A 19,658-nucleotide genomic window follows, 5' to 3' on the forward strand; every position below is an offset into this window, starting at 1 on the left:
GGGGAACTGCAGCACTACAAAATCACAGCAGTGTTTTCCAGAGTATCTGTATTGTAATTATTTTACTTTGCATATTTACTGGCATGATTTATCTATCCAGATATCCAAGTTTCATTGCTTGTAATTTGTAAATGTGTATCAAATTTTCCAGGGACTTTATCAATCCCTCAACTGCTGGCCAAGTTAATGTTAAATAAGCAAGACAAACGGCAGGTCTGGTTCTACATTTCCTTTAAATAAAAATGTCAACGTCAACAGACCAGATTGCAGTTAAATTAAATGTACATACCCCCGATTTAAAGTATTGAGACCACAATAAAAAAACACACACAGAGCCACTTCCTAAAGGTAGAATTACTCTATTCATATAATATTTTATTTCATTTTTCAGTTAAAATTGAATTTTGATTATAAAATTGGAACCAGAGACATAATATGAAATAGAAAGTTAATATTTTCTAGCTATAAACTGTCTGAAAACAACAGGCACATTAATCTTTATTTATTATCTCCCCCGCTTTTCACACCTAAACTTTGCTATACCTGTATCCACACAGCAGAACATTGAGAACCTTCACATTCACACATCTTCCAAGGTGAAGGTAGATTTTGTACCCAAGGAGAAGTGGCGATATCACAGACTCGTGGGAGCGAGGTGAGCCCACAAGCTGATCTTGTGCGTTACAACGACGAGGGCTAACCATCCCTATAGTTAACCAACATTCATGATGATACCCGGGCCCCAAAGTGGATGCAAGATTTGTTTGTCATTTCAATAAACCTGGTACTAAAAAAAAAAAAAAAAAAAGAGGAACATGGACCTGTGCATCCTACTATCAATTAGTTAGGCCATTTTCAACTGATTGTTGAAAACCTTAATGCTGAAAAAGAGAATATGTAGTGCACTGGAAAAAAAATCAGCTGGAGTTAAATGACAAATGTGGCCCATATGGACAGTTTAAATACATTTTCAGAACCCTGACAACAGATACATACACATATATAATTAATATATATATATATATATATATATATATGTATATAATTAATATATATATTTATGCCATCATACCTCATCTAAAGGTTCATAAAATCATACAGATCCTTGTTGTCATTTACAACAGTCCAATGTCATGCCCAGAAAATAAATCATCTAAGAAGCAATGAGCTATAAACAGCAACAGAATTTGACAAGCAGCATCATCACCGCTGCAGTCTGGATGGCTTCAGTAATATCAAAGTTTCTCTATGTATGACACATGAACATATGTTGTCTTGTTAATATGCAGACAATTTAAATCAAATTGTAATGACTAGAAACTAACTTATTGGTGATGCAGACACATCGGTCCTGGTCAAATACTGGACATGTGCTGCTCACAAACTGTCAACTGCTTTATCTTTCCAGTATTTAGTTTACAGTTGAAGCTCAGGTCTCTTCGCCTGATACAATCTATATTGTATGGTTACCATTAATGAGGTGTATGGTAAATGGAAAATTGGGCAGATTATCTACTAGTTCAACAAAACTAACACAGCAATAAAAAATGCAATAAAAATATTAGAATTGGGTTGACAATACTAGAGAAGAAATAAAACTTTTAAAAAAAAACAACAACTTTTTACATTCATGGTTTTTGTTCTGGCAATACACACGTAGCTTAAAACATGGTAAATACCATGTTGCTGCTCCCCCTATAACAGAAAAAAAAAGTTTCCTTTGAGTTATGTTTAATGGTATTTTAGAACCTTATAGCTGGTTGCCCAAAATAGGAAAGACACACTGGTGCTTGATCACCACATAAGGGCGGGTAGCATGGCCTTCGCTCTGCAGTTCAGCATCTTCCCCCCCAACAACCTCACCATCAACGGGCACTTTTGCTGTTGGCCCCCAGGACAAATCCATCAATATCGTCTGACGTTGACTGGCTTTAGGCAGATTTAGATGGGGGTGTGCGACCTTCCCAGTACTTCGTATATGCTGCTTGGAACATATCCTTACACTGCAGCTTTGCATTCAGACGGGAGCAGATTAGGAACGAGCCACCCATCTTACGGTGAAGCGAGTACGTCTCCTCCGGAGGAGGGGTGAGGCGGTGTTTAAGCATCACGGGGATGAGGTTGTGGATCCTCTCAGTGGTGGACTGGGCCCCGAAGTCAAAGGTCTCTGAAGAGGCGAAAGCCTCACCAAGGATCATCACTGCATCTACGTGAGCGTTTATCATAGCCTGGACACAAGAGTTATAAAAAAAAAAAAGAACTGTTTACATCCTTGTAGTGGTCACAAAACAGAAACAAGGTGTAAGTTCACTTCCATTTTGATAAGAAACAAGCATCAGTATGTCCTATTTGCCTGGTTTATGGCAACATCCTCCCCTTTTATTCTCAGCTCATCACAGTGTTTAGAAACATTAAACAATCAAAACCAGAGCAAAGAACAGCTGCGTCTTAAATATCGCTTTCTATTTAATGAATAAGCTCAGTTTTCTCAGCATCCCAGGCACGGTATGTGATGTAGAGCGAGCAAAGTGACATAAAAAGATAATCACCTTAGACTCGTACCCCGTCAGGAACTTCATTTCAATAGATTTCTTCAGAACTCCTTCACTATTGCCCTCAGCAGCTGAACGGATTACCTACAAAGGCAAACACACATCACAACAATCACTTCAGGCTCTCAAGTGACGTTCACTTCAGTTCTTTATGCAGCATTAACTGTGAAATGACTGACTGGGCTCAGGTGCCTGCTCTTACCTCTATGTAGACATCAGTGAAACTTTGATCAAACCCTCTTGTGGCACCAAAGTCCAGAAGAGCCACCTAAAGATTCAGCAGAAGAATGAAGTTCTTTAGTGTCTGATCTTAATGTCTGTGATGCATCTTCCAACATGAATAACAGATAAAGTTAACTCCTGGGATAACTACTTATAGACTCACCCTGTGTGTCTGTGGATCATAAAAGAAGTTGGACCAGTTTGGATCGGTCTGCATGTACCTGAACTCAAACAGCTCTCTGAGGCACAACGACAGGATGTTCTTGCAGATCTGAGATAGAAACATACAAGTATAAGTTTCAAGGGACAAGATGGGGTGATCCCTTTTAACAGATTAATGAAAATGAACGTTAAAATGACTTTAGAAAGTACATCTTGTCATTTCTGCCTCTCTTTGGTCTGTTAGCCGTACCTCGTTTTTCAGGTCCTGAGAGAGGCTTTCTGCCTGATCCAGGGGAAATCCAGGGACAAGTTCAGTAGTCAGGACATGGCCACTACTCAGCTCCTCGATCACCTCTGGGACATAGAAGAATGGATCATCCTTCAATAGCTCCCTGAATCAAACACAAACAGAGAAAACGATAAGTACCACCAGAGCATACTGCTACACCTTATTCAGTGTTGAGTTTATACATAGATGAACATGTTTAAGAAAAAAAAAAGGAAAAAAGAAATTAAATAATTCAACTACACTGTTCAAAAAAATAAAAGGGAAAGCTTCATCATTACCATGTAATTCAAAGTCTCTCACACTTCTGGGATATCACTATGCAACACTGAGACAACAGGTGGAACCAAGAGTCTATCAGCAAACAACACTATAAAGAAATGGTGGAGCGGGCGGTGGCCACAAGATTGTTCCTTGTCTTCACCCCGTCTCGCTGATTTTTTGGCAGGTTTGCATTTTTCCACTGCTAGAGGCAACATGAGGCGGAGTCAGCTATCCACAGAAGTTGCTCAGGTAGTGCAGCTCTACCAGGATAACATCAGTCTGGGCTGTTGCAAGAATGTTGTGTCTCCCAGCACAGCATTGAAAACATGGACAAGATGCCAAGACTCAGGAGACATGAAGGGGGACTATAAGAGGACAACAACCCAGCAGGAGGACCACTTCTCTGCTCCTTTTTGCAAGGCGGAACAGAAGAAGATTGGGCAGAGCCCTGCAAAAATTAACTCCAGGAAGCAACTAACATGCATGTTTCCACTCAGATAGTCAGAAGCTGACTCCACGAGGAGTCAGATAGTCTGAGAGTCTGACATCTACAAGGGCCTGATTGGTATTTGCCAGACAGCAGTAGGATTTGCAAATTCATTTATTGATGCCCAGTGTTCTTCGTGGATGACAGCAAGTTCACATTGAATACATGTGTGAGAGGTGAGAGTCTGGAGACACAGTCTGTTGCCTACATCATCCTACAACATGGCTGGCTTGGCAGTGGGTCAGTGATGGTCTAAGGAAGCATATCAATGGAGGGCCACTCAGACCTCAAAGTACTGGCAAAACTTTACCCTGACTGCCATTAGGTGCTGGGATCAGATCCTCAGATCTGATGCCAGATCAGATGCTGCATTTGGACCTGGGTTTCTGATGGACGCCAATGCTTGTGACTGGAGTGTATTAGCAGTTACTGCATGACGAAGGCACTGATGCTATGGACTGACCTAAAGACCTGAATCCAATTTAGCATCTCTGGCACATCATGTCTTGTTCCAGAGTGCATTTGGAACAAAGAAAACTGAATGCTAGCAAAGGTATAAGACGCGATGTGTAGTTTTACATCAAAGATTATGACAGATATTAATTCCAACGTGTGCAATAGTACCTGAACTTCTTCGCACACTGGGCTTCTCTAATGTAATCACACTCCAGTGCAAGCTCTCTCCTCATCACATCAATCAGATGCTCTGGAAACAGACCTGCAGAGAAAATTAGTAGCTTAAAAACATAATTTAAAAAAACAAATGAAAAAAGAAAAACACATGGGAACACAGTTTGCAAAAACACATTCTTTAAGAGTTTTTGTTAAATATCTTGTCAAAAAAATATATTTTAATCTATAATAATGTATCGTGATCGGGGGGAAAAAAGCAGTAGAAAACCGCTTTCAGCATGTCTAAGCAGAACCAGTAATGACCCCTTTTGACTTTTTACTCACAAAGTCTTTATGGCATTTGAAATAAACAAAAGCACATTGTTAAGTGAAAATCCAACAGTTTAGATTATACTATTATTCCTTTAAAGAGAAGCAGGTGATGCACTAATACAAGTCTATTCCTATTAGTATGTAAAAATAAATGTCACATGGTCCAAGCAGACTGTCACCGTATTTTCCCTACCATTAAATTAGGGGAGCACCCACCCAATGGCAATTCCCGCCCTCTCAAGAAGGTCAAGTTAATTATGTCACCTCCTGTCTATACATATACTTGCAGTGATTACCTTCAGGTAGAGCATTGCTCATATTCAGCACCGCCATCAGGTTGTTAACATCACTGTTAATACTCTGTGCCACACCGGGATACTGAAACCAGACAGAAGGGAGGAGTGCATTTGAATTTACTTGTAATAAAACAGTTATAACTATATTTATTATCTGTAATACAATATCCCCCCATGCTTTTATTAGAAGCATGTTACACACAATTTCTAGAAGCGAGTTTATATGATGTTTAGACAGAAAACAACTTTAGCTCAGGTATTTCTCTGTAAACAAGTAAACGTATGATTTTTGCTTGACTGATGTGATCTGTACATGAAGTCAGCAGATAAGGGAGTTCAGGTTATTTGTGGTTTAAACACAAGTGCTCCAGCTGCAGTGTTTATATTTCTAACACAAGAATGCAGTGCATAAAAACGTTTATATCCTAACCTGTATTTTCATGGCCACCTCTCTGCCATCCTTCATCCTCGCCAGGTGAACCTGCCCTATGGAGGCCGCCGCAAATGGACGTTCCTCAAAAGATTCTAGTTTGTCCCTCCAGTTAGGACCAAAGTCACTGTTCAGAGCTTTCTGTAAACAGACAAGTAAACGTACTTTGTTTACAGATTGTTTCTTCAATTACCGATGCAATGAAATGTTATTTTATAGTAGTTTTGTCACCGTTCCAGAGACAATCATTATCACCTCATCATGTAAAATGAATAGATTCAAGTTTAAGCAAAATAATCTGGGCCTTACTGTCATTTGTTTAATTGGCATGAAGTCAGCGCTCTGTCTTACACGCTCAAAGATCTTGGCGAGTTGAGGGTTGATAAATGCATCATCTAAAACAAAGAAAAACAGCCAGTAAACTAAAAATTTTCAGACAACACATTTGACAAGAGATCTGAATTTTTGAGAAAAGCTGTAAAACCGATCCATAACTCGGATTGTTTTCAGAAGATATTCACCAAAACCTCGACATCGTAGTTTGCCTGTTATCTAAAACATCGGCTCTGTGACAACAGTTCAATATCAAGCTGCTTATTTACTGAAATGTTTGATCAGCATTTAGGATCTGGTATTAAAATATGCACTGATTTAGGGAATCATAAAGCAAGCACTATTAACCAACAACGCTGCATTCCTGATGTGACACATAACTTTACAGAGCCAAGTTAAATTACATTACCGCAGTGGTTCCAAAACGGGTGGGAGGGGGGGGGGCAAGGGGGATGCAGCAAGCTGAATGAAACTTGGTAGTTTTGGCACTGAACAAATTTGTAAAAGTACCAATGATGATAAATCAACAAGAGAGACTTCAAGTACTACAAAAGAAAAGAGAAAATATGCTGCAGCATATCTACACCTGCTTGACCAAGTAACAGTCAAGTAGTAGTAATAATCAATGATGGGTAATGGAGAGACCACAGTCTTTAGCATGTATCAAAATATTATATTCTAATATTATGAAGTCCAACAAGTTACAACACCACTTGGGGACTTTTCATCATGAATACAAAGAAAATCCTGCAGTTACTTTAGAAATAAACCGTAAAATAAACTATCATATCTAGCAGAGTTGTTATACTAAAGCAGCTTCCGTCTCATTAAAAAACTCGCCTCACCTGAAGAAGTTTGAAGAGATTCCTGGTTTAAAACGTTTCAAACTAAAGCAGAAGAAGGGATCATAATACTGACAATGACATTGTTTTAACTACATAACAGTCACTAAACAAATGACGCATTTCTTAGTATGTTTCTTTGGTTCATGTGACGGGACGGGGGGGCTCAACATTGTTGTCGTTGATGAAAGGGGGGCCATGCCGAAAAAGTTTGGGAACCTCTGCATTACTGTGTAAGTCACAGAGGCAAACTGAGGTCCTACTATTCTTCTAGTCAGCTGTTAAGATTGGTTTTGGCTAACATTACTGCCAGTATTAATAATAAGTATTACATACCATTTAAAAATCGTTTCACACCCCTCAAGGTTAACACTATTCTAGTATTGCACAAAAGGGTACAGTGGCTGGCGAGTCATCTGCCCACCGCTGAATTCCTGCCATAACAGAGAAATGTCAGCAGAGGGCAATGACCGCTGCAGTGTTTTTATCTCCACATTTACACAACTCCACTCACTTAGATCATTACTGTGAGTTATCTCCACCATTTACAGTCCCTGTGGAAAAACAGTGAGGCTCCTGTAACCTCTTTACTCATGATTTAAGAACGGACTTGTCACTGCTTGAAAGATAGGGGTCTCGGCTCCAGTGGTACCCATGCACATGTATGTTAGGTCCGTCCATCAAGCTGAACCCTTATTGGAAACACTGAGAGGCCCATGTCCTTTTCTCTTCTGCTACAGCGCTTGCTTATTCCATTTACTGCACCGTGCTGTCTGTGCAAAGTTTGCAGCTCACAGCATGAATACCAAAAAAAAACAAAGCTCACACTCGGCAAGGTCAAGCAGTGGGGCAACAGCAATAAACAAAGCCGTTATGTGCTGACTCCTGTTACCTGAACTGGTTTCGTAACCTCAGTGCTAAAGGAATGTTTACTGACTGCTGTTAGCCATGCATCTGTATTATCTGGGGTTTATGTATGAACACAAACCAGCATCAAATTACCAGAGTGTTAGTGCCGATCCAACAGCTGTCACAGAGCAGCTTGAAGCCAGTTCAGCTATTTTTTTTAACCTCTACGGCGAGTATATGACCTAAATTGCTGCCACTGTCAGTGACACTAATAAGATGTTTCCCATTAAGGTAAGTCTTGATAGAGAAGGAGTCTTGGACTGGATTTAGAGATTTAAAACATTTTATAAATATTAATATACAGACTGCTTCCTTCCACAAGAGCTGAAGTTAATCTGTTAAACCTATAAGAAAGCTTGTCATGCATTTATAAAATGCCGGACTTATTCCCAAGTTCTTTATTTAGAATAAACAGATAAATAAAAAAAAAGGTTGAGTGTGAGTGTGAATAGGTGGACGTTTGTGGCTCGCCTTGTATGCTGAGCATCTGTCCCAGTTTCAGTGCAGCTCCTCTGACTTTGCACAGGGTTCGGACGATGCGCTCAGCATTGGCCTCAGACAGGAAAGGGCTCGAGTCCAGAACGGCTTTCTTATTTTCACCTGAGAAAGCACAACAATGGTGTGATTAGAATAACTGGAAACCGTTTTAACAAGAGCAAGCAGAGAAGACAAGCAGGTGACCTCAATACGTCTTTCAACCACAGATAACTTTTAACCAATCACATCAATGCTTGAGTGTCCAAGTAAAACTAGTAAAGAAAACTTTTCTTTTTTCAATTCAAAAAATTATTTTTTGTGGTTTTTTTTGTTTTTTTTTAGTTAAATACCTGTATTAAAGCTAGTCTGTGTGGAAACCACCACTGTTGACTCGCACCACACCTCTAACCTGCCTGTAGCTGCCAGTAAAGGACTATGACACAACATGCCTCACAACACGGAGCCTGCCAATAACTTCTTTCATGATCCTGTGAGAATCCAGCTGCATCACAAGGTAAACATAAAGCCGCTCTATTACAAAAGTGTCTCAACACAAAAGTCCAACTTTAGACCTTAGGCCTCACATGTGGAAAGACACACCCACATTTTGTTCATAACTTTACAATCCAGCCCTGCTTTTGCTGCAAATGCTCTAATTATCGAGAACTTTGTGACAAATAAGTGAGGGGACGAGATATTCAGATGTGAGGCTTAAGTTACACCGACCGACAACAGACTGACTGAAGAAGCATCTGAATAACATTGTGAATCTCCACAATAGTGAGCTGACCACCCCTGCAGGTAGGGAAACTTAAGATGGGACAGAATGGGCTAGCTTACAGTGAAACCATGACTACTGTTGCAGGTCGCCACAGTGAATCAATATGAGACAGACTTGTGTGAGAAACACGTCAGTATGCAGTGTATTTGTACACATGAAGCCTTTAGACAGAAAAAAATTCAGTTTAAATCCTAGTGTTTGTGCAGCATATGCTTGTGTGTACAAAAATGTACTTTCACACAGTGTACAACAGCGTGTATGTGTGTTAGTAGGCCGTCAGGTAGTGTGTTTTGCGGTCTGCCCTCCGAGGCTTTAACAGATTTACTCGTCACACACACTCACAAGCGTTCCAAGTGGGATTAAAGCACACATAACGATAAATACCAACCAGCAGATGCACAAATGTCACAGATTTACTCCCGTGCACACTGTTTCAGCTTAGTCTCTGTTGCTGGATTAGTAGGTTATGGGAGGAGAGTAGGGGCGCTTGCTTTAGAGGCAAGTTGGTCAAGAAAAAAAGCACTCAAAGTGTGTGTAACATGTGGTAACATGCATGACAGAAAATAGGTTTGCCTCTATGAGGGGTGTGTGCATGTCTGGGTGTGTGTGTGTGTGTGGGGGGGGGGGGTGTGTTCTCATTAAGAAAGCAGATGGACAACTCCTTCCACATTCTTTTGCTAAACAAAAATTTAAAAAAAAAAAAAAAAAAAGACAGAAATGCATCGCTCTGATGAAACCTTTGTAAACTATCTTGCTGATCAGTAGGCATGGGCTCGTTTTTTCATCTAAAGCTACACAGCTTTTCAAGCAGTTTAGAAACTGTTTTCTACCCTTCTTATCTTGTGGTACGAGTCTTTTTTTACAGCCTGTCAAGGGACAAAAACAACGCAGGAATCCCTCAGGTTGTTTACCGGGTGAGAGCCAGTTCTAAGTTGGTTTTAGATAAACACTGGTTTCTTCTTTCCACAGCCAGTCAATACACAACTTTTTCATATATCTGACCCTTCCTGTAGTGTGATATGAATTTTTAAGTTGAATCATGGTGCAGTGAGACAGTTCATCTTCACAAAAACAAGCACTGATTACACTGTTTGACTTGTCTCAACAAATGATTGTCATAATATCACCATCTAGTTTCCAAACACAGTTTTAAACATGTTGAATGTCCTTTACAATGATGATCAACTTTTTTACAAACAAACAATGTTCGAGAGCAACAATACACGTCGTTCCTGGCAGGTTCTACAACACCAGCAGATTTTAAGACACCTGACATTATTAAAAATTAGCCGCAAACAGAGTTTAAAAAAAAAGAAACAGTGAAACGTTGGGGCCATTTTTCTTTGCTTCCAGTTCACATTTATGGATATGTTTAGTTTCTTAAATGTTTTCTCTTGAATTAAATATTGAAAAGCTATACAGGCTCTGGATTTTTATTACACATAGTGGTCACAGCATTTTAGCTATTTTTTTTTCGTGGAGATGTGCTTACAATGGCACCCTTTTTCCAGTGCTGAAGCCAGCAAGTGAAAAAAGAAAGAACAAGTTCAAAGTCAGACTCTGAACCACCATTAGTGCGGTTGGTGGGGAAAATCTCACTATGATGCCTAAAAGAAGTAAAGAAGACAGTCTTTTCGGCTTTTTTGTGAATGAAACAAAAAAAAACCAAAAAAAAAAAAAACAGAGCCTTAACATGGAAAAAAAAAATTGAAATGAAAATACAGGTGCAAAAAGTGGTCACCAAAGTATCATTTGACCTCAGACTTTAAAGGCGTTACATCTACAGAACCACCCACCATTAGTCTCTTCCAAATTTAAGGCAACCTTGCCCTGAAACTAATATTTGCAAACTACAAGAGGTAGCTTTTCTAGACCGCTACAGACTCAAAACCAAGGCTGACAACATGACTGATCAAATTTATGTGGCTGTTATTTCACCTCACAGACAAGAGAAGGTAAGTTTTCATTTTCTGCTGAATTATTCCACCATTAAAAACTAATAATGAAAGAGTCAGAAATGTATTATAAAATGAATTCTAAAAGCCAGTGGGGTGTGTTTTTTCATAATGCTGCTAACACACATGTCCCTTAGCAGAGCCTGATGGATGTGCGGGATGTGGAGCTGTTGTTATGTACTGACTGAATGCTGACTGGCTAGAAGTTAACTCAAGCCAGGAAGGCTCAACTGTGGTAAAAAATAAATAAAGAAATAACAGGATAAAACCTCCAGATGTTAATCTAGTGAGCACAAAAGCATCACCTGCTACAACATCCTCTACCATCCAAAATAAATAAAATAATAAACAAAACCAAGATGCACTTACAAAACAAGGTCTTCCATTTTTTAAGCACTGCCTCACTATGGCAGTGGAAAGCCAAAACAAACAGTCCCACACCTGTGAGATATGTACCAGCCCTTACCTGCAGCACCATTGAGTCCGATGGTCTTCTTCGCGACTTCTGCCAAGGCTCCAAGACCCAAACCAACAGCCAGTCCTGTTGCAGACACAGACAGAGGGAAAGCTGTCAGTGTGAACTAGCTTGCTATGCAGACAAATGCATCGGTGCATTTATCATACAGAAAAAACAAGCACTTGTACCAGTAGTGGGATTTAAAAGTACAGTGATGCAAAGATGTACAAACGTCTATTTAGTAAAACCATCAGGGAACCCAGAGGCAGCGATCTTACTGTCACAGCCACCAGAAACTTTTCAGCATTGTTTATTTATGTATTTCAATAAACCGAACTGACAACATGAACAACTGTGACCGTACACGCCAAAGGATTGTTTTGAACAAGTTGCTTCATCCCAAGTTTCCACCTTACATAACCCCAAATTACATAATCAGCCAGCGGTCTCTATAAAGCAACAAATCTGAGATGTAAAGGTAGCAGGATACACTGTGCTTGTGTGTCTTGCATAAACACTGAATTAGCTCTGCCTTGTTTGTAACAAGCATTAAAAGATTGTACTTTTTAGACGCCACGTGCCTGGAGGTAGCGAGGACGTGCGCCACAATCCCTGACAGGATCTGCATGCAGTTTAGCACCGTTTTAACTTGCGTGACCTATTCAATATCCAGCGTTTTGACATTTCCGTATTTTGTTTCGTTTGCTTTTAAGGACTTCAGATGTGCAAAAATAAATCTAGAAAATAAGTCAGCAACATCTATACTGCTGTATGATGTCAGAGCGTGCAGCTCTCAGCCAGAGAAAGAAAGAGGTCAGCATTTCTTGGAGCAAGTCTGAGTGACAGGTATTTTTCCACACCAAGCACAAGTGTCTGTCCATCATTTGCTGAACATGGCAGGAGTATGTTTGCATAAACACTGCCATGTGCCTTCCTTAGAGAGCCATTCTTGTCCTATAAAATGGCATTTCACACCCAAACTCAAAAGCCTACACAAACCTCAGCAAAACCCTTCAAAAGCAACACGCATAGCAACAAGGCTACTATAAATGCCGTTGCTTGGGAAACAAGCCAGCACATTAATGGGACTATGAATCCCAGAGCTGTGTATCTCACACCTTCAAAATGTCTGAAATCTGCACCTGCATTTGTGGAAAATAAAAAGAAATAAACCAGCATGAAACTGTTACTAAACGTCACAGGAGAGTGAAGGACGGGCTGAAGCCACGTTCCTCCACCACCTCGCCCCCGCTTTTCAACACCTTCTAAATGTTACCACTGTCAACATGCTGAATCATCTCGGCTCTCCGTGTTGCATCACGGTGCAGCCACAGTAAATCCTACATGTGAGAAATGAGCTGCGGTTAAATTCTGCTGCACATGTTTGTGTTGGCAGGCCGCTCTGATTTATCTGAGACTGTTCTGGGTTTACTTTTGTCCAGTTCATGTTGTCCTTCATATTTCCAGTTTAACTTGGTGTCAGCTGTTTACCCACCTCTCATCTCACTGAAATGAAGTTACAAGCTGCTGATCAGTGTTCGCGTACATATTAAAGGATTTAAGAATGATTATTTAAAAGACATGCTGAGCTGCAGCAATCTAGACGAGAAAGAACTTTATTATTTTGGCTCTGGAGGACTTTATGGGACAGTTGCTGAACTGTTTGAAAAGGGGGTCAGAGACAGAAGGGGTGCAGAAAATGGGTCCTGGCTGGAATTTGAACTATCACCACTGCACTTATTTCACTTTTTTCTTCAAAATAAATGAATACCAAGATAAATTTTCATATACTAATCAGCACAACCTCTAGCAGCAGCTGCAACATGTCGCCGCTCTTGGTTTCTGACAACACTTCCCCATGTTTGTAACACTTGCTGTTTTTTTTTTTTTTCTAGAGCTATTTAGGGTTAAAGTTTCTTCATTTCTTGGCCAGCTTTGGTGTTTTTTTGGTCTCAGTAAGACTTCATAGTGACAATGGAGTGCTGCCAGTGCAGGTGACATTATGCCAACAGGCAGTCGCAGCGGTCAAAATCTGCTCCACTCTACTCTTGCTTTTCTTGTTCATTTAGTGGCGAAACTTGACTTTTCAATTAGTATAAAGTGAATCACAACCTCATGTGGGCAAATTCAACAATATTTATACATTTTGCTGTCAAATTCTAAATATTTTCACCACTTTTTCTGCATTCATAAATAATGAGGCTCTAGAAAAGGTTTAAAAAAGTACAAAAATATGAACAGCAGAGCAGCTCTGTAGGAAGGTGCCACACTACCTGGACAGTAAACACAGCAGTAGTGGACTTACTCCTACTTTGTAACTGTAGTTCAGTAGTTCTTGCATCTCCAGCACAGAACTGCAGACTAAATCTTCACGTTACTTTAGAGGCCAGTGAAAACGGAGACAACGTCGGGAGGAATATTTCAACTTCCTTTAAAAAGACCTTTCACCTACTTGCTCAAAGTGTTTGTTTACGTGAAGCTCCAGCTAAACGTGACAATTTTTCTTGTATCTACATTGCTGTTGTGCAAACAGTGGCGTCTTCATTGTATACACCTCAAGACAGAGTAACACACCAACTGTTCTACAACCAGTGATCCCAGAGGCAAGTAGCAGGTTTAAATCAGACTGAAAGCTACATTGTTAGGCTACAAGACAGTCACTCACTCATCTAATCTCTCTCTGCATCTAGCATAAACAAGACAGGAGTCAGGTATAGCTTGTGTCGAGGAAGCAGCACAAACAAAAAACACGAATCCCAATATATCTAAGACCTAAACAGTTTCTGGTAACAAAAATTGCCTTTGGGGTGTGTTCCTCTAAAAGTCACAAAGACAATGCATCAGGCTCTGAGCTATGGTTACACAATGCCCACTTTGTTGCAGATGTACATGCGTACTTGCACATAGAGAGGCAGCAACACATGACTACAGACATAGTCAGAAATACAGCAAATGAATCATCCAAGAGTCAGAACCAGGAACAGAGTTGTTACCTCCAAAGTTTGCCAGTCTGCCAAGCCGGGTCACGGGCACCTTCCTCTCTCTGGCTCTTTCACTTAGCTGGGGGAGACACAGTGTGATCACCGAGTGGACAAAGTTCATACGAACACCTATGCACATGTATGTTTAGGAAAAGGAAGTGAGGCGCAGGAGTTACCATCTGTTTGTGTGGTTTCGCATCGGCCCTTTTGCTTTGCCTGGTCTTTGCTATGTCTTCAGCTGTCAGCCCCCCTACTGAGGGTGGGTCCTGATGGTAGCTTCTGAGCTGACTCGCTGAATGTCTACAATAAACCTCTTGCCACACATGTCTGTTCAGGCTTTGGCTGTATAGCTGATGCTTCACGAGGAAATGCCTGCCACATACAAAGTACAAGTGATTACATTCACCTGAGATAAGTAGCATTAAAACTAATGAGCTGTGGACTGCACACATTATTTATACCTGGCGTCTTGATGGTACGATCTGGTGTGGCCACTAAACTGTTTACTGGGATCTTTGTATCCCTCAAAAATGGACTTTTCACCGCTGACATGGTTCCCCCCTGCTGCTGCATGAGCACTGCTTCCTGAATGGTCAGCCGAGTAGTCAGCGCCTTCCTCTCCTAATTCTGATGCCGTGAATGCAACATCGTCCTGAGGAAAGTCAAACTCAGACTCTGACGAGGCAGTTTGCTGCTGACCGGAGAGCTCCTGTAAAAACAAAAAGGTGCTGGTACTTAGTAGCGCTTTAACAAAGCAAAAACACACAGCCTCCTGTCTATACTAAGGACAAGAAAATGTTCTCCATAAATACTGAGAACTACACAGAAGTTCAGAATGTTACGGACTCCCAAAAGACACAGACATACCTGCATCTTTACCATGGCCACAGATATGCCCTGCTCTGCAGCCACTTGGACACTTTGGACAGCGGCACCAACTCCTTGGACCGCTGGGTTACAAATACCAAATAAAACAATTTATTAAAGATGTAACGGTATGCATTTGTCCCCAAACCATTTGGTATTTGTTTGGTCTATAAGTGCCAGACAGACGTCTGTTTATATTTGCTTACTTTTGCCGTAGAGGAACATTTTAGCAGCGCAACCGTTGTACACTGGTTATAACTGCAATAGTTTTTTTTATTTCTGTTTGGGATGAATTAAGTTTTGTTTGGTTTTTTAGTTTCAGAACATGGCTGCAGAGCCTTGAAAACTAGCCAGACATCATGCCACTTTCACCAGCCATCAGTGTTGTTTCTATTTAAATGTGTGAGACTGTGGTTGCCAGTGTGGACAAAAAAGAAGGGGAATGGGTTTTTTATGTGTTTATTTAAAGGGAAATTCATCTGCTGGTTTACCAAATCATTTAAGGTGGGAAACTCCCAGTGGACTTTCTATCGTCATGGTGCTAGTTAACAATGGGTCCAACAATGACACTTCTATTTTCTTTTAGTGATATGACGACCTGCAGAAAAAAAAACCCTTCAAATTATACAAAGTATTTTTCATAAACGGGGAAAAAAAGGGTGGCTGTAACTTACCTGCACCACTGCGCAGCGTGTTGCTCTGAGTCTCTACTACTGCCTGGCTCAACTTAGCCAAACCTCGCATCAATAATATCATATCGCTCGCCATGATGAGCTGAACACAAAGCGAAGAGAAAAGAGTAATGTAGGTTAAATTAACTAAAAATACACAGGCAAAAGAAGGATTGTTTTTATACATAACTGTATTATTAACTTGCCAGGAAAGATAAAAGGACAAAGACCTAAAGAGGGAAAGAAATAAGACCTATCGTCAGCATGCTCCGCGCTGCCAACAGATATATTCACACACAATCATACACAGCTGTCTTGACTTTGCCTATAAATATGCGTGACCTCCAGTCCCTGTTTGGGCACACACACACACAAGAAAGGAAAGGCAATCCCGTGCATGTAAGCTGTGAATATGCAGTCCAGGACTTCATCTGAAAATGTCACTGGAAACGAAAGGGGAGGAGTGCAAGATACAGTGAATGTTCCAGCTATTTCAGTGCATGAGCAAAACGTGGGTGCATGTGTACGGTTCATGTTCAAGGTCTTTCTTTCATTATATTACTTACTGGGCTGTGAGATTGCTTTCTATTAAGGCTTAACTAAGGCCTAATACTAAAAGGAACCGTGATGTTTATGAATACAACTCATGGTTCATCCAGGAATCTTACCTAAACAGCAGAGATTTTACTGCCATCTCCATAAATTACAATTGTCTGCTGTTATTGTAGTGTAGGTGCTGTACTCCCGTAGTGTGACGACGTGCTTTAACCCAGCTCAGTTAGGATTTGGACCAGAGGGAGAAAAAAAAAAAAAAAAGCTGGGGCTGAGATAGTCTTAGCAATATGTGAAGCCCTGCACACACAGACTGACTCAGCCAGTAAGTGGGTCATCTGCTCTCCTTCAGGGTTGTTCTATGTTTTCCGACAGCAGACTCAAAACCAGGGGTGTCTATCCCGTCTTACTTATCAAAACAGCATGAAGGGAAATAAATTATGGTCAACACTGAGAATTAAGAAATAACTTACCTATTAACTCGCTGTAAATTGACATAAACATGTTATTATTTGGGAGCTTACATATGGCTAAAACACTTCCTGTCCTAAATCTACACATACAGACTTTTCTGCATGTATCTTCCTAAGTGTAAACACTCCCTCAAGAGATTTAACTGATTATCCTGAAACCTCTTATGGAGAAGTTGGTAGTTTATGACCAAATGTCATTTATTGAGCAATTTCCAACTTATTACTGCAGATGTGAAGCCCAAGATGGACCCAGGACTCTTCCCTTTTTTGCAGAGAGAAAAACTAAAAAGGTAATTTGGTTTTTTTTTTTACTCTGACAGCGATACCACATGTATTGTGTGGTACATCCTCAGTACTAACACCTAAGCCTCAGCTGTTGTCTGCTGCACAAGCTGTAGTCTGGCTCCAAATAGATACTGAGCGTTAGTGTCTGAATGCTGTTCAGTACACCTCATGGCTCTCTAACAGAAAAACATCACTGCCCTTGACTACTGATCCTGAGCCTAAACTGGGTGATGCTTCCAGTAGCTGAGCGGTGGTGAAATGTGGACGGGAATGTGAGTAAGATCATTTTCCCTGCAAGATTACAAAACAGGAAAGGCAATCTGTGGTTGAAATGTTTTTGGGATGAAATAATAGCTACTTATTAATTAATAATAAGCCATGAGTACTGTTCTTTATATAGCAAAGATGCAGCACATGGTTTATTTAAAACCTCCAATTTTTCATCCTCCACTGAAAAAGAACTGCTGTGGTTATTATCATAATATTAACAGGTTGGTGGTTGTAACTCATTTACATAACCTTTTTTTTTATTCCACGACTACTAGACAAAAAAAAAAAAAAAAAAAAAATTACCAAAGTAGGTTTATAGATATGTAAAGCTTTATGGACAACTTTGTTTATTCAGTATAATGTTAATGGGAAAACAAGTCAGATTAACACAGAGAAACTTAATTTTATCTCTAATTACCATATAATGGTCACAAATGCAAAAGTAATCATTTTAAAAGAGACACAAACAGGCTGATTGAACACAAAGATATTCTAATGAGTGTTTGTTTACTTAAGTAAAAAACATATTTGTCACGAGGTAAAGAGTAGAAACAATGTTAAATAAGCCTCACCTTCACTGCTAACTGTGCTAACAACTTCTCTTCACCTTTTAAAAGCGTTGTTGCACAAAAGCCTTCAAACTAACGAGAGTGGTCCCCTGGAAAATCTGAGATTAAAGACTTCCTCGCGGGCCTGAGTCCACGAGACTCTGCAATAATAAACGCGTGCCACGCATTTATGTGGCAACAGTTTAAACAAGCATTAGCGCTGCTTTCACAGACTGAGCGTGGAAAAAAAAAAGATAAAGTGGGGTTATGCAAATTCGCCTAACTGAATAAGTTACTGTTACTAGCTTAAGTTGTGCATAAGTAGCCTAAAAGAAGCCATAGATCCGCCATGTATCATGCACGTCAGCACGCTCATCGGAATTCTGCACGTAATGATTTTCTAGGTTAAAGCGATGGTGGAGATATTGCAAAAAGGTGCAACAAAATATTAAGTGCTATATTTTGCATTTGCGACCATTAATTCTTGAAAATCTGTGTTAGTGTCCAAACAACTCACCACCAGCTGTCGTGCAGGATCTTTGCTACCGATTTCGCCAAGTCTGCCAGAGGTCAAACGAGAGAGGCGACTCAAACCAAACGCACCTTGTTTATATAACAACGCTCTCTGGATATTTCTTTTTCAGTTTAAAGGGACTGCAGCAGGAATTACAGTTTCTTTGCTATTAGTCCCACGCCTACTGCAGCTGCTGCTGCTGGCAGCGTTTAATCCAGTTTGTCTGTCACCACGAGGTCAAATCGTATTTACCAACGTCACATTGCATCCAGAGCCTTAGTGAAAGCAAGTTGCTCACACTTAACGCACATCTGTTACATCATGTAACAAAGAGGAAAATTCCGCCCATCTTACCTTCCAGTTTACCTTTCTATCCACTAAGTTCTTCCCACGAAATCATTAAACTTCTTTTGTGGTGTATATATAGGGAGAAGCGATGGAATAAACTTGGTTTAACCTTGATTATGCATGGCTCTAGTATGTTTTCACTCGCACGCCCGCCCTCTGTTCCTATTGGTCTTTCTTCGTCTGTTGATAGGAGGAGGAGCTAAAACCACACGCAGGCGCCCAGCTGCTTGTTGCTTGATAAGATAAACAAAGTGCTGATTGGATGCGGATGTTTATCTCCTGCAACACAACCGGTAACGAAAATCAAAATTTGCGTTTAGAGGACGTAAAGACCCCCCAAACCGTGGCAATACACGATGGGGTAAAGTCAAACAGTAAACATCCGACAGAAATAAACCCACTGACCCATTACCTAAATGGGCCTCTGCTGCCATCTGCTGATGATAAGAGATAGTGCATTGAGGTCAGTGAGGCCCTGTGTTTTCTTGTAATCCTCCGCCTTCCTTGACTGTGTTGTTTTTGTATCCATTTAACTCGATAAATAGTAAAACAGTGAGATATGTGCTGAATGGTATTCATGCTACTTATCAATTAGCAGAGCAAAAACATAGAAATAGAATTGTGTTATTCCAATTACTATTAATTTGAAAAAAAAAAAAATCAGATTTCTACGTATATAGGTGTAGCCTATCTGGTAAACGGTAATGCTATTTCTAAATGAATGACAAATTAAAGAAATTTATCAAATAAA

At 40.2% G+C, this 19,658-nt stretch overlaps 1 protein-coding gene across 2 annotated transcripts; it reads right to left on the minus strand.

The window, feature by feature from the left end:
• Positions 1–234: 234 nt before the first annotated feature.
• Positions 235–18,996, minus strand: coq8aa (coenzyme Q8A-a). Of its 2 annotated transcripts, none has more exons than XM_079255469.1 (17): positions 18,914–18,996; positions 15,921–16,020; positions 15,247–15,329; positions 14,841–15,088; positions 14,556–14,751; positions 14,392–14,458; positions 11,408–11,482; positions 8,200–8,328; positions 5,954–6,039; positions 5,645–5,785; positions 5,215–5,296; positions 4,598–4,691; positions 3,187–3,328; positions 2,938–3,045; positions 2,755–2,820; positions 2,550–2,636; positions 235–2,228 (listed from the first exon to the last, which is right to left on the minus strand). In XM_079255469.1, the coding sequence occupies exons 2-17, from the start codon at positions 16,012–16,014 to the stop codon at positions 1,932–1,934; spliced, it is 1,995 nt and encodes a 664-aa protein (XP_079111595.1). In that variant the 5' UTR covers positions 16,015–16,020; positions 18,914–18,996; the 3' UTR covers positions 235–1,931. The 2 variants fall into 2 exon arrangements, with proteins under 2 accessions (XP_079111595.1, XP_079111596.1); XM_079255470.1 differs by lacking the exon at positions 18,914–18,996 and adding an exon at positions 18,563–18,619.
• Between the last annotated feature and the right edge of the window lie 662 nt (positions 18,997–19,658).

The sequence above is a fragment of the Telmatherina bonti genome (assembly GCF_933228915.1).
Source record: "Telmatherina bonti genome assembly, chromosome: 16".
NCBI classification, from domain to species: domain Eukaryota; kingdom Metazoa; phylum Chordata; class Actinopteri; order Atheriniformes; family Telmatherinidae; genus Telmatherina; species Telmatherina bonti.